This window comes from Arachis ipaensis, chromosome B6 (genome assembly GCF_059453495.1).
Source record: "Arachis ipaensis isolate K30076 ecotype BB chromosome B6, ASM5945349v1, whole genome shotgun sequence".
NCBI classification, from domain to species: Eukaryota; Viridiplantae; Streptophyta; class Magnoliopsida; order Fabales; family Fabaceae; genus Arachis; species Arachis ipaensis.
The window spans coordinates 140502077-140518325 of NC_142441.1; the positions used below are offsets into that span (position 1 = coordinate 140502077).

Sequence of the window (16249 nt, forward strand, 5' to 3'; positions counted from 1 at the left end):
GAACTTTTGAACCCTCACCGGATGTGTATCCGTTCTATTCACTCAAGTGTTTAAGGGTTAATTCACTCAATTCTCTTCTAATCATGTTTTCCAAAATTTGATTTTCTTCTAACAATCAACACTTATTCAATGCATGCATACATTCATCATGAGGTCTTTCATTTAGGTTGTAATGGGGTTGGGGTCAAGGTAGGATCATTTATGGTTAAGTGGACTAGGATTTGAATCTTTGATTAGCATAGACTTTTCCACCTAACTATATAATGGCCTATGCAAGTTCAAACTACTCTAACTACCCATTCTTCACTTTTTCTTACATATGCATGCATTTCCTTTTTATCTCACTACACTTATGCATTGACTCTTATTGAGCTTCACTTTGGGGCATTTTGTCCCCTTTTACTATTTTTTCTTTTTTTTTTCTGTATACAATTTTTTTTTCTTTTCTCTCTCTCTTTTTTTTTTTTTAACTATGTACAAGAACATCAATGCATAAGGTCTATACATTTAATCAATACATGAATATGTACCCAATTCCTAAACATGAAAGTGTACTACCCATTTTATCCCATCCAATGTTCCCAACCCTCACCAACTTGAATAATAAACATTCTCACTAGCCTAGGCTTAATCAAAGATCCAAACAAGGACTTTTCATTGGTTTTCCGCCTTGGGCTTGTAATGTGCTAAAATGAGAGTAAGTCGGTTAAGCATAGGCTCAAAATTGGCTAACAATGGAGAGTAAAAGGTAGGCTATTTGGGTAAGTGGGCTAATGAAATATTGGCCTCAATCATACAAATGCATGAATACAAGAAATAATTGGATATATAGAATCAAGCAAATCAAGGATCACAATCATAGAAAGAGAACAATTGCACACAAGAATGGAAAATAAGTGGTTATAAAAATGTAACCACACCATAAGGCTCAAGTCTCACAAGCTTGTGTTCTTAATTCAATACATGCTTCACAAAGTATGAATTCAAGCAAGTTTCACCAAAAATTTTCTTCAATCAATTGGGTTGGTGTCCTATGTTCTATAATTAAAATTCTTGGAAAATCTCAATATTTGACTAGGCATTGTTGTGATTGAAGAATTCAAAAATTATTTTCCTTAGTTTACCCTTTTCTTTTTCACTTAAACCGATTTCTTATGTAAGAAGGGTGACTAAGTTTTCACTTAAAACATTATTTCTAATCACAACCACAAACTAAAACGAAAGATATACCAAAGAAGATATGCAAAAATGTATAAAGAAAAATCCAACTAAAATATGGAATCTAACATCTAAAATATCTAAAGATATCCAAAAGCATCAAAATATCTAAAATCCAAAATAAGCAGTAAAGGTATCCAAAATGGCAAGAGTATCCAAAATAAACTCTAGATGCATCAAATATATACAAGAGCTATGCAAAGTAAGGTAACTCAGAAGGTAGCCAAAATGTTCACCGGTCCTCTAATGATGCTACCGGTGACCTCCCCACACTTAAGACCAAGCATCGTCCTCGATGCTAAACCGGAGGATCAGCGGAAGGTACAACGGTAGCTGCTGAATCAGTCTGAGGCTGTGGAACCGGCTCCTCATGGGTCTGTGGGATCTCTGTAGTGTTAGGAGCAGTTGGAGGTGCATCCCGCTGAAGTGGCTCATCCGCATCCTCCTCCTGATGATCCTGCTCATCGGAGGTCGGAGAGTCTGGAAGCGGAGGTAACTCAGCGCCAAGGGAGATGAGTGCCTGATCCATCCGATCCAGTCGGCGTCTGACATGGAGCCTCTCGCGCTCCAAGAACCGAAACAGACGCTGAACCAGTAGGTAAGTGGGCTCGGGTGCTGAAGGAGGTGGGGCTGCTGTCAAAGAAGATGGTATAGCTGCCTCGACTGCCGCTCTAGCTCGAGAACGGCGGCTAGTCGGGGGCCTCTCGTGCACCCACACACCCCAGGGAATAGTAACTTCCTTGTCGTCGTCATCTGGAGGTGGTGGTGTCACGTCATTGTCCTCCCACGGGACATCAGCCAGCTCAGCTAAGCTAGTAACCAGTGTCGGAAACGGTAACAAGCCGCGAATATGAGCTCTCCACATGCTATGCCTAATCAGTCGGGGAAAATATACTTCCTTCCCCTCCATGACACACCCAATCAAGACTAGCATATCCATGGGAACCTCTGAAAAGTGAGTGGTAGGGAAGACATAGTGGGCAAATATTTGTTGCCAAGTCCTAGCCTCCCTAGTCAGATATGCAAATAGCATGCCCTTGGGCTTTGTGTTGCTCGAATCCATTACCCAAGAAGCATCTGGTGTAGCAATCACGTGCCTAAGCGCCTCATAGTTGAAAGTCATGAAGAGGAGAGCTACCTCTGCCTGCTGGTAGGCACAAGTCTCAGGAGTACCAACTCTGCAGAGCAGTGCATCCCTCAAGGCATCCTCAGTGATCATAATCTCTCTACCCCTCAAGTATACTAAATCCAAGCTTGGTCGAAAGAAATTGCAGTAAAATTCCTTGACCCACGAGATGTTAATCCGTCCCAAGTCCCTATCGACGAAATCCAAGCCCAGCTCAGAAATACGGGCGTTTATGGCACGCCTCACATCATTGGGAAGATTCAGCTTCTTCTCAATATTCAGATTTTTCTTTGCATAACGGGAAAGGCGTAGCTCGCAGTAGAGATTTGGAAATTTGGTTGGATCAGTGGACGGGAGTAACTGATTTTCTTTCTCCTCCTCATTCAGCGGATTCCTCGCATAGTTAGCAGATGGTGGGGGTGTAGAGGTCTTGGAGCGCTTCCTTTTTTTGGAAGCAGTGGCGATAGCTTTTCCTTTATCCGACATCCTGAAAACATAGATAATATAACATTAGCCTATAGCCAAGTAGATACAAAACGCTCAAAGCAAAGCATATTCATGAAGTGAATAAAGGAAGAAGGTTTCTTGAAATGCAAGCAACAGAATACAAAATTCAAATCGAACTTCAAACCAAGAATGCAAACCATGTCTTGCACATTATTCATTAATTGAGCTCGGAAAGCACCATATCCAAAAGAACGACATAAAGAGTTAGGAGGAAAACCAAAAGGAGTTAGTTGGTTGAACGAGTTAGACTTAGAAATCAGTTTGAAAATTAGTGATATGGTAATTACTATCTCAATTTGAAATGAGTGAACAAAACAATGCTGTAAGCACGTTCACAATCATGAATTGCAACAAGTCATTGATGATGAAATATGATATTGCTAGAAAGCAACTAATATGAAACAAAACATCAATCAATGTGAAGGATCACTAGTAATGTATAACTTCCAGAGAACTACAAGCAATGGTCAATCGAAAAGCTTATTCAACCATGCAATGCATAGAAGCAAATCAACATGAATAACAAGCAGGAATATGGAAACATGACCAAAGAACTTGTTCCTGAGGAGTTTTCAAAAACCATGTAGGCAATAGAGCACTAATTGAACAGAATTCATCAACTAGGGCTGTTACATTCATCAAATAAGTTCAATATAAAAACTGTGGTTAATGAAAATCCGGCAGCATTTCAGCAGCAAATTGGCTAATCCCCAAAATTAAACGGTCGCACAAATTCCATACGGATTCATTAAGGAATCAGAAACACAGAAATCAGGTTTTGAATTCATGTGAATGGGCGAACAAGCCAGTAATGCAGCACAAACAGCAATGAAACAGAGCAACTCCACAGTGACAGGAAAGCAAACAATGCCTAAATCCACTACTCAGCCCAGATTCGCTAACCACCTAAATCAAACTAAACTAATTAACTAACCTAATTCTAACTACATTAACAAAAATAAGAAGAAGCAGGAAAGGGAAACAGAACAGGGGGGTATGGAACCTGGGGTGCTGAAAACTGAGCGGAGCAAAAGGGAAGGAAGGTGAAGCGGAGTGGTGAAAAGAAGAACTGGCCGGAGCAGCGCGGTTGAACTTGCGCCGGCGGCAGCGGCGGTCGCGGCGAGTGGCGCTGGGCGGCACTGGGACGCTGAGAGGCAGATGGGTAGAGACAGAGAGGAAAGGTGAGTGGAAGAGAGGGGGCGATGAAGGAAGAAGGGCGAGGCAATGATGGCGGCGGCGGTCGCGGCGAGTGGCGCTGGGCGGAGGTTGCTGGGAGTTGAGTGGTGGGAGAAGAGAAATGGAACGTTAGAGGGGAAGAAGTGTGGTGCGCGAATGCGCTAGGGTTCGCGTCTCTGGGGTAAGTGAAAATTCGAATCCGCGCGCGCGCGCACTGTGCGCGTTCGCGTGAGTGGAAGGAATGAAAGAATGGCGCGGAAGCGCCAGACGCGCAGGCGCGTATGTGAAGGAATCGGGATGGGCGCGGGCGCGCAAGGTGCGCATCGGCGCGGATGTGCTGGGCTGGAGGCTTAAAAGAGGCCCAGAGTTGGCACAACTCTCGGGTCCTTTGGCCCTGGGTGATGCTAATACGCATCGACGCGCACGCGCACTGTGCGCGTTCGCGTGAGCTGCTTAATCTTATTGGATGGGTGCGGAGGCGTGAAGTACGCCAACGCGTGAATCAGCGAAACAGAGAGGGGTGCGGACGCGTACAGCGTGCGTTCGCGTGAGTTGAGTTGAGCTGGGGGCTTAAAGTTGGCCCAGATCCAGCGCAACTCTCTGGATATTGGCCCAGAAGTTCTAGCAGCGGGTCGACGCGTACGCGGCAGATGCGCGTACGCGTGCGTTTCCTTATAGCTGTATGGACGCGCACGCACGTAGTGCACGTCAGCGTGGAAGGAATTGGGCTTGGGGCATAACGCCGGCCTAAGAGAGGCCCAACTCTCTGGAAAATGGGTGATGAGGCGTCCGCTCAGGGGCGCGTGTGCGTATGGTGTGCGCACGCGTCCTTCCCACCCTTCTTCTCTCTTTTTTTTTTTTTCAAGGAGAAAAATTATGCCCAGGAGCTCCCTAGACTACTTACAACTCTTTATTCAACCAACCATCATACAATTCACAAAAATGCAATTTGATATTATTCATCTACTACGAAACACAACATACATGTGACTAGGCTAACAATTAAGTTGTACAAACAAATTATGTGAAACATCTACCTACAATGGTAACTCAAATCACTTATTAGGCAAATTTAAAAGAGAATGGAAAGAGTTTACCATGGTGGGGTGTCTCCCACCTAGCACTTTTAGTTTAAGTCCTTAAGTTGGACATTTTGAGAAGCCTATTGTCATGGTGGCTTGTGTTTGTACTCGTCCTTGAATCTCCAAGGATCTTTGCTTCTCAATTGGTTGATAGAATTTCCAACCATGTTCATCAAGCTTGGGCACAGTTCTACCCAAGATATGAGTCCCCATAGTTGGTCTTCACATAGCGAACCGGGATCCCATATCTTGTCTTCACACCCATCCGTTAGTTGAGTTTCATGGTTTTGTCGGATGAGCGGTTGACATAAAGGTGATTGACACATAGAATTCTCTTTACTCCACCAATGCTTCCTCCTAGATCCGTATAAAGTAATCCTTGTCCCAACATCATCCCTATACCTTGAGGCCTTGGCCTTGATAAGCTTAACACCTACTTTCCAACCACTACACAACTCATTTTTACTTTTAATTCCACAAAGAGTTCTAAGTTGACCATCATTTTCAATCAAACCATATTCAAGTGAGAGATTAAAGCTCAGGGATAGAGATTTTACCCACTTAAATGTTGTATTGGATGGTAATTTGGGGAGAGAGGCTTCCCCACACTTAAACCATGCAAGGTCCACTTTCTTGTGCTTCTCTTTAGTTGTTTCCACCTCTTCACAATTCTCTTCACTTTCAACCTCATCCTCTTTGTTACGTGGCTTGGTGTTATCTTCAAGAACTTCATCTTGTTTAATGAGAGGCGATTCAATTTTGGATAGAAATTCATTGATGAACGAGGTCATCTCTTGATCAACCTCTTCATATTCTTCAATTTCAATATACACCATGCCCTTCTCATCTTCCTTGGGAGGTTGTGCACACTCTTCTATAATTTCAACTCCATGTCCAACGGGTGAGGATTCCATTGTAGAGAGCAATTCATCTATGATTGAATCCATTTCTTGATAAACCTCTTCCAAGTCTCCAACGATGATATGTCTTGGAGATTGCGCACCCTCCTCAACATCAATATCAAGCTTCTTGGAAGAGTTCTCCATGATGCTACATTCCCATGGACTTTCAACATCTCCGAGATCTTCAACCACTTCTCCCCTTTCTTCAATGATCATAGGCTTCTCCAATTGTTCCAACACAAAATTTGACTCCTCCTTCTCCACCGAATTTTCCAATTTCTCCTTCATGCTTTGCTCTTCTTTTGACTTTTCACGTGTGGTCACGGAAGTACCTTGAGTATTCAAGCATTGGTGGGCTAAAATGTGCACCACCTTGGTCAAATTGGTCACAAACTCAAGTGTATCCCGCTTCATGGCTTCTTGTCCTTGGAGTAACAAAGTGAGAGAATCGTCTATTGGGGCTTGTGGTGGGTAGGAAGGTTCGTCGTTTTGGAGAGAGAGAGTTCATAATAGGAAGGTGGTTCTTTTTGGTAAGGTTGTGGAGATTGTGTGTATTGAGGTGGTTCTTGGTAGTAATCTTGATAGGGTGGTGGTTCTAAGGGCTCTTGCTCATGATGGTCATAAGAATATGGTAGGGGTGGTTGGTTATATGAGGGGTAGGGATCATAGGAAGGTGCTTGGTATGGGAAGGCTTGTGAGAATGGTTGAGGTTCATGTTGAGGGTGAGAGTCATAGGCATATGGTGGCGGTGCTTGGAGGTCACAAGGTGATTCACCATAGCCATTGGATTGGTATGCATCATAGAATGACTCTTCTTCATAGTGCATTGGTGGAGGTTGTTGCCATGAAGATTGATCATATGCATATGGCTCCTCCCACCTTTGGTCATCCCATTCTTGATACACATCTTCATTATAGTCCTCATTTCCTACAACATGTTGATAACCAAACTCATAGCCAAGGTGAGAATTCATGATAGCAAGAAGAAAATGAAAACAAAATCAAATAAGAAGCAAGAAAATTAAATCCTAAAACTAGCAAGAGCTAACAAAAGCAAACATATTCACATTATTCACATATATACAATAACCAATAACATAACACCATTGCAATTCCCCGGCAACGGCGCCATTTTGACGAATGGATTTTTGACGGTTTAGAAATTCACTAATAAAATCTCGTTGTAAAGTATAGTTTCTAAACCAAGCAATAATCCTTTCATACAAAAAGTTGTTTGTCACTAGTACAAACCCCTAAAATTTATAAACCGAAGTATTGGACCTCGGGTCGTTCTCCCTAGGAATTACAATAAAGTGTCTCGTTATTGGTTGTGAGTTATTTTGGGGTTTTGGATAAAAGGCATGAAAAGTAAATGGTAATGAAAATAAACTAACAACTAACAAGGCTCTTGGCAAGATGTGAGAACTAGAAGTCCTATCCTAGTTATCCTTCTCAATTGTGATGAGAATTGTTCATTGCTCCCACTTAGTCAACCTCTAACCATGGAGGAAAGTCAAGTGGATGAATCAATTTGATTCCTCAAGTCCTAATCAACTCCTAAAGGAATGGCTAGCTTTAGAGGCATTCGAATCAATTAGCAACTTCTAATTATCAATCAATCAAAGGAATTAGATAACTCAAGAGTCACTAATTACTCTACCAAAGCCAAGAGGGACAAAACCTACACTAGAATCCAAACAAGCATTTTATCAAACACTTGGTAAGCATAAAAGAAAAAAAACATAGTAAATCAACAACAAGAATGAAGTCTAACAACGATTATTGGAAGGAGTTAACAACAACAATCAAAGGGAACACATTTATTATGAATTACCTTTATTGAATTGAGAGAGAGTAAAAGGAACAATACTAGATCTATAACAAAATACAAGAACAACATAAAGGAAATTGCAATAAAAGAATGGAAGAAGAATCAATGTAACTACAAGGAATTGAGATGTAGAAGTAGAAGAACATGAATCTAAATCTAGATCTAAGAACTAAACCTTATCCTAATCCTAATTCTAGAGAGAAGTGAGAGCTTCTCTCTCTAAAACTCTAAACTAAAAGTGATTATTGGTTGAAAGTGATGATGATCCCCCTTCCCCTTAATCCTTCATCCTTTTATTTCTTTTCCTTAGCAATTTGGCGCCAAAAATGGGTTCAGAAAACCTCTCAAATCACCAGGCACGTGTTGCATTAATGAGGTCATGTGCCATCATCGGCGCGTGCACGCATGGTACGCGTGCGCGTCCTTGGCCTGTTTCGCAATGTGCGCGCAAGCGCCTTGTGCGCGTGCGCGTGCATGGCTCCGATTTTGCTTCTTTGACTTTTAATGCTTCTCTCCACTTGTATGCTTCCTTCCTTGCTTCCTTTGATCCATGCCTAGCCTATTTCATCCTGAGATTACTAACAAACACATCAAGGCATCTTATGGAATCAAAGAGGAAATAAAATTCATCAAAATAAGGCTTAAAAAGCATGTTTTTACACTTAATCACAAATACGGGAGAGATAACAAAATCATGCTAATTCCTAGGCTAAATGTGACAAAAGGTTATCAAGATGCTCTAAATTCAATACAAAACAAACCGTCAAATTGGGGTTTGTCAGTGTCCCCTTCGTCGCCTTCTCTCTGCGCTGGGCCCTTGTGCGTTGTTCTTCTCTGAGGTCTTCTCCACGATTTGTCCGGCCAAGGCGTCTTCCTTCCGTCGCGGTGAAGGCCCTCGCCTGGAGTCACCGTGCTGCATGTTACCGAGCCTCCGACCACGCCTCTGCTCCATCTCCCTGCAGTCGAAGTTTCTGCAAGTAAGTGACAAAGAAAAATCCTAATTTTTTCAGTGTTAAAAGTTGATATTTATGTTATTTTTTTCAAAAAAAAAATATGGCATTGTTTGATTGTTGTTGCTGTGATGGTGGTGCTTTAAATAGATTCTACTTCTATTTTTATTAAATAGATTTTTCTTTCAATGGGAGATTTATGAAAGTGTAATGTATGCTGATGGTTTCAACTTATGATAGTCTGAACCTTTTTTTCAAATTATGTGATTGAATGGAGCTTCTATGGCATTGGATGATGAATTTTGTTTATTCTTGAATGTTGATTGTTGTGGCTGTTCCGATGTTGCTTTAAATGGATTATGTTTCTGTTTTTAATACCTGTAGGGATGGGGGACTCGGATTTTACCATAGACATACACCATGGTGGCAAGTTTCATGATTTAGGGAACATGCTAGAATATTTGGGGGGAAAGGTGTTGGAAGATATGCATTATGAGCTCGATGAATGGAGTTTGCAAGAAATAGTTAGTGAGTTGCAAAAGTTAGGGTACAAAGGGAATGCCATGATCTGGTATTGTGAACCAGGTTGTCAATTGAGCTCGGGTCTCAGAGAGTTGATGAGTGATGGAGATGCCATGAGAATGGGTAGGTTATTAGTGTCGCAAACTGTTAAGCATTGCTCGGTGTATGTTGTTGATGGCTGTAGGGAAGGTAACGGTGTTGAGATATGTTCGAATGATAAGGACTATGTGCCAACTGAAGCTGAGTACAATGAGAGTGGTTTCGTAGAAGTAGAGGTTGAATGTGAATCAGAAGCGTCTAATGAGGAGGATAGATTTGATGACAGTGCAGATAATGGAGACCACGAGGATCATTTTGGATTTGACGTTGAAGATGGAAATGATGGTGGAGTTGGAAATGCTTTTGGGGGATTTGATGGCCCTTTAAATGAACATGACAATGCTCAAACTGGTGGTGTTGATGCTGCTGTGAATGACGCCGCCGTTAGGGATGATGTTGAGGTTGGAGAGATTTTCGAGGGTTATGAAACTGAAGATATTGATAGCTATGAGGGAGATTCGGATGATATGATTAAGAAGAGAAGATATCCTAAATACAATGAGGATGAGATGAATAGGGAATATGTGTTTAAGGTGGGATTGGAGTTCAAGTCACTTGGTCAGTTTAAGGATGCTATTAGGGAGCATGCTCTATTGAATGGAAGAGATATTAGGTATATCAAGAATGATAAGGTTAGATGTAGAGTGGGCTGTAGAGGAAAGAAAGGGAAGTGTAGGTGGATGGCGTTTGCATCCAAAGTTGGTGGTTCCGATTGCTTTCGGCTGAAGACCCTTAACGGAAAGCACACTTGTGGACGAGATTACAGCGATAGGCTTGCATCAAGTAGTTGGGTGTCTCAGAAGATTGTTACCAATATTAGTAGGGGGAGGAGATGAAGATTGCAACAGTAATTCAGACCATTCAGGATAAATACATGGCTAATATTTCAGTCACAAAGGCTTATTGGGTGAGGAGAAAGGCGAGGAAAGAAGTACATGGCAGGGCTATTCTACAATATGGCAAGCTCAGAGATTACTGTGTAGAGATTATGAGGACAAATCCCGGGTCTACTACTCAGATTTTGGTTGACAGGCCTTCAATTACACACCAGCCAAGGTTTATGAGGATGTACATGTGTTTAAATTCTGTCAAGCAAGGCTTTTTGGCTGGTTGCAGGCCTATCATAGGAGTAGATGGCTGCCACTTGAAGGGTGATCATGGTCAACAACTGTTGGTGGCTGTCGGAAGAGATCCAAACGATAACTATTTTTCAATTGTTGTTGCTGCTGTAGAGGCTGAGACTAGAGACAGTTGGGGTTGGTTTATAAACCTGTTATTGGATGATATTGGAGATATCAGTAGAAGGAAGTGGGTATTCATGTCCGACCAACAAAAAGTTAGCATTTGCTATTTAAATCTGTATTAACCTGCTGTGTAAATGGTTAAGCAATCCATTATTTTTAGTTACGTGATATATAAGACCCTTTGGCCACATATACTTTCCACAAGCTTAAGGAATTACTAGTCTTATTCTTGTAGTCATTAGGTGTGTGTTCCCGTGCACATTATTTGTTATAGAATGAATGCTAACAAAATTGAACCACAAATGAAGTGTATAGTTACATAGTAGTTAATGAAAGAATGAAACACAGAAGAATATTCATATCTATAGCCAGAATGGAAATCTTCTTTGACCCCAACATGATTGTATGGTGTTAACAAGTGGCTTTTGGTTTGGATTTTGGTCTTGCAAGTTGCAAGTGGATGACTTATTAAAACAGTTTTTTATTTTTCAGAAATTATCATTGGCCACACAATAAATATTGCTATTAAAATATATCTATAGTGTAGATCTCATTAGGCACTAGAATAATGCATGTCACTTTTCTTATCAAGTTTCTTTATTTGATTTTTGAGATTATTAAAATGTTCTGTCAGTAATCATGGTGGACCCTTAAATCATAGATGTACAAGTCTCATCTCTTTTGGATCGATTCATCATTTGATTATGACTAAATTTGAAAAGTTATTATTATGGGGAAAAACAAAAACAGTGATATAAGATTTACCTTTTTTTAATTTATTTATTAATTTATTTACTTTTAATATGATATGTTGCAGCTACTGAAAATTGAAATTTAGCTCATATGTTGCTGCCTTTTATAAGTGAATTATATATGATATGTTGCAGCTTTATAAAAAGTTATTATATATGATATGATGTAGCTATATAAATCTGAATTATATATGCTGTGCTACAGGGTTTGATGCAAGTTTTTCAAGAGATGATGCCGACGTTAGAGCATCGACTATGCTTGAGACATCTGTATGCGAATTGCAAGAAAGCATATGGAGGTGGGACTGTTTTGCGGGATCTAATTTTATCAATAGCTAAAGCTACATATGTCGAGGAATGGGAGAGGAGGATGACTCAACTAATGAACATCAACCGTCAATGCTATGAAAAGTTAGCATCATTGGATCCAAAGCTCTGGTGCAAGAGCCATTTCACGTTTCTTGCTAAGAGCGACATGTTGATGAATAACATATCTGAAGCTTTCAATGGTAGGACCTTGGAGGCAAGAGACAAGCCCATACTTATTATGTTCGAGTGGATTCGGTGTTATTGGATGTCTCAGTTTGCTGAAAAAAAGAAGAAGGCCGAAAAATATGAGGGTACAATCATGCCTAAACCCAAAAAGAGGCTTGATGTCATTGCTACGCGAGCTATGGAGTGGCAAGCAAGATGGGCTGGAGGACTAAAATACGAAGTTTCTTATAAGAACCGGATGATTGTTGAGAGGTTTGTGGTTAACTTGTTGGCTGGAACGTGTAGCTGCAGATTTTGGGGTTTATGTGGAATGCCCTGTCCGCATGCTTGTTGTGCTATATTCGAGAAAAAGGACAGTCCAGAAGATTATTGCAGCAACTTCTATAGCCAAGTAGCCTATGTTGCAACTTATGGTAACTTAGTTTCTCCAATCAATGGAAAAAATATGTGGCCGAAGGTTGAGTGTGACACCATCATACCTCTCATCTTTAGGGTGAAGCCAGGAAGACCACAGATGGTGAGGATCAGAGAACCTGATGAGAACCGTTCTCAGACAAAGCTAAGGAGGACGGGTTCATCTGTTACATGTAGCAACTGCGGCCAATATGGACATAATAGAAGGCATTGTCCCAATCCAATAGTGTCAGGTATCATGCAAATCTGAACCTACAAACTGTTGTTTTACTGTTTTAAATTCGAAATTATAGGGTATTTGAGGTGTCTAGTGGATTAAGTTGTGATTAGTATAACGTATGGTGTATGAAAATTTATTATGCTGTGTTATAAATTGTTGTGAATTGATTTGGATTGCAAACAGATTATGCTGCCTTATAAATAGACTATAAGATGATTATCAATTGATTATGCTGTGTTATAAATAAATTGTAAATGGATTATAAATTCATTGAAAAAAGAGCTGAATATTCATGTTGCAATCTGCTGTTTACTTGATTTCAGAACCTGGTGTTGCTGCTGCCGCCAACGGAGAAGATCTGAATGCTACTGACACTATGCCTACTGCTGCTGCTGTTGCTGATCCTGCAGCTGCTGTTGACACTGATCCTACTGCCGACAACAGATCCGGTGTGAATATCCGCAGATCTGAGTGAATAAGGCAAACATGGGTAGGCAGGGGAAGAGGAAGGGGCAGGGGAAGGGGTAGAGCTGCATCTTCACAACCACTCCCCACCACACCTGCATCTTCCTAACAGCTACCCGCCACACCTGCTGTTGCTGTCTCCACTCAACCACCTCCCATACTTGCAACTTCAGCTTCTCAGGCTCCAACTACATCCACCGGTGCAGTGGCTCCAACCACAGCCACCTCACAACAAGCCTTACCTCTTGAAGGGCCAGCCTCCCAGCCTCTCCTAGCTGTGGTAAGTGCAAAATCTCACCAAGCACCTAAAGAATCTTCTCAACCTTTACCAAAGACAAAGGTGTTTGGTGTAAAGAGAAGTGGGCGGCTGAAGTTAGGAGTGATGAAGCAAAAAGGAGCACCTAGTCTACATATAGACCTAAGTAATGACTGAAGTCTCTTTATATTTATAGTTAGGGTTGTTGGGGTTGCTGTTAAATAGTATATCTTGTGATGAATTGTGTCTATGTGGCCACTGTTTATTATGTGGATAGGACCACTATTTTGATATTTTGTAATCAGGTTGGACCACTTTTAATTGTTGCACTTCTTGGATCTTTATTTTGGCTTAGCTATATGTGGCATATTATATGACCACTTATGTTATGATATTTTGTGTAAGTATGATTTAGAGGAACACTTAATGAAAATATATGTAGCATATTTTCTGGCCACTTCTTGCTGCAAGTTGTTGTCAATTGTGAAAATTTAAATATTCACATTGATAAAGTTGCTTCCCAACTATCATTTGTTATACACACAAAATACATCAAAGTGCAAAATTGATTCAAACTAAACTTAATTAACTTTAATTGGATTGAAGCCATACAATCTCTTATATTACAACTTCATAGCACAGATAACTCTAAACTCTTGCAAACCACATTCCAATTATTAAGACTAGCAAAAACATAAATAGCATATATTGTATTTTACATTGAATTTTCATATTGTCATCCAACCTCCCAACTTGTTCTTGGAGAATATTCAACTCATCACATAATCTACCCACACAAGCATCTATTTCTTTGGCTTCAACAATTAATCTCTCCATCTCCACGTTTAGCAGAATTTTGTGTTCCAACAACTCCAACAGCAGCAGCAGACACGTTACTTCTTGCACCAACTTCATCAACCCACTCAAAAAAGTTTGCATCTTCTGTTAGGGCAAGAAATAAATCTTCTATTAGGATTCTTTGTTGTTCCTGAAATTTGAAGACTCAGAGTGTCACCACACAAACAGTTAACCCGCCTTTCCTTTTCCTTTGGCCACTCATTCTTTGCACCGTCATCAACCTCAATCCAATCAAAATCATCAATCCACTCAAAAAAGTTGCATTTTGGTATCTTCCCACAAGTAACATACCTCCTACCATGGTTAGAAACGGCTGAGAAACGGCGGATGGTTACTGCCTCTCCACAGAAACACAGATGTCTTCTTTCCTTCGAGTACGAGCTCCTGGAAACACAGCTTTCCGAAGAGAGAATGAACGAGGTTCCTTGACTATGAGCCATAAAGTTGGAGAATATGAAAACTGAAAATGGAAAAGGGAGAAGAAGAGAAACCTCAGATACTGCAACAAGAGTGTTTATAGGGAGAAGACAGGGGTAAATAAGTCATTCCACAACTCACTAACGTTTTTTTTAACGTCAAACGTTAAAGGGACTTAATTGAAAAAAAATAAGGTACAGGGACCCAATTGAAAAGAAAAAAAGTATAGGGACCTAATTGAAAATTCGGTGAAACTATAGGGACCTGCAGAATAATTAAACCTTAATTCAACTGATTGTATTAAAGGGGTTTATCAGCAAGCTAACCTTTCTATTGAATACATCCACCGATAATGTACTGGTCCACCAAGAGTTACCTCATCAACGAGATGCACCGTGATGTGAACCATAACAGTAAAGAAGGATGGAGGGAAAATCATTTCCATCTAACATAGGTTTGCACAACATGATTCTGAAAGTCAGCAAGCTGCATAGGGTTTATGGATTTCCCATAAAATTCTCGAAAAAATGATGACAAATTTACAATCACATTGGACACTGGACTCGGAAGTGCATTCTTCACCAAAATCGGAAGTAATTGTTCCATTAGAATATGACAGTCATGATTTTTCAACTCAGACAACTTACGCTGTCGTAAATCAACACAACGAACAACATTGCTAGAGTAACCATCTGGAAAGACCATATTCTGCAGAGTCTTCAGAAATACATCCCTCTGTGAATTTGAAATCGCAAATACAGCAGAAGGATATTTACCACCTTCGTCCGGCCACAATTTAGGCCTTATGCCCATGCATTGTAAATCTCTGCGAGCTTTAAGATTGTCTTTTGATTTGCCGCTATCGTTGAAGATAGTGAATACCCCATTGTCACAGACATTTTTCTCTACATGCATCACATCAAGGTTATCACGCAACATCTGATCCTTCCAGTATAGGAGGTAAAAGAAAACACTCTTCTTTTTCCAATGAGAGTCATCTTCATCCGCATCCTAACCATTGCGTCTTTTTTTTGGATGTCACATTTGAAATCTTCCCAAATGAAACGTGCACATTAGACTGTTGCCTCAATACATCTGTTCCGGATAACTTCTTCGGTGGATCTCTACCTTCGACTTGCTCGTCAAATCTATTACGGTCTAGTCTGTATTTGTGTCCCTGATTTAAAAAGCGGCGATGGCCCATGAAACACCATTTTTGACTGTCTTTCAGCCGATGAGGCTTAGCATCCAAGTTACACTAGGACAAGCTAACCCACTGTGTGTATTCCAACCAAATAGGTTTCCCAATCCTGAAAAGTCGCTAATATTCCACATTAGTGCCGCACACATCTTGAAAATGTTTCCCTCTTTGACATCATATGTTTCAACGCCATCCCATAATTGCTTCAACTCATCTACCAAAGGCTGCAAGTAAACGTCTATGTCGTTAGCTGGCATTTTTGGCCCAGGACTAAGTGTGGATAGAATAAAAGATGTCTGTTTCATGCAAAGGCAGGGCAGAAGATTATACGAAATAAGAATCACAGGCCAGATAGAATACTTTGTGCTCATATTCCCAAAAGGATTAAATCCAACGCTTGCCAAGGCTAGGCGAACATTGCGTGAATCTTTTGAAAAGTTATTATACTTTGCATCAAACTTTTTTCATGCTTCAACCTCCCTTGGATGCCTAAACAAACCATCGTTATTACGCG

At 40.7% G+C, this 16249-nt stretch overlaps 1 protein-coding gene across 1 annotated transcript; it reads left to right on the forward strand.

Annotated features, from left to right (window-relative positions):
• Nucleotides 1-10287: 10287 nt before the first annotated feature.
• Nucleotides 10288-13013, forward strand: LOC107647597 (uncharacterized). The gene is made up of 3 exons (XM_016351665.1): nucleotides 10288-10725; nucleotides 11615-12551; nucleotides 12862-13013. The coding sequence occupies exons 1-3, from the start codon at nucleotides 10288-10290 to the stop codon at nucleotides 13011-13013; spliced, it is 1527 nt and encodes a 508-aa protein (XP_016207151.1).
• Nucleotides 13014-16249: the final 3236 nt, after the last annotated feature.

Coding starts and splice junctions, on each gene's coding strand:
- LOC107647597 (XM_016351665.1), top strand. CDS start 10,288: ATGGCTAATATTTCAGTCACAAAGGCTTATTGGGTGAGGAGAAAGGCG. Junction 10,726..11,614: donor ATATCAGTAGAAGGAAGTGG/GTATTCATGTCC, acceptor GCTGTGCTACAG/GGTTTGATGCAAGTTTTTCA. Junction 12,552..12,861: donor TCCCAATCCAATAGTGTCAG/GTATCATGCAAA, acceptor ACTTGATTTCAG/AACCTGGTGTTGCTGCTGCC.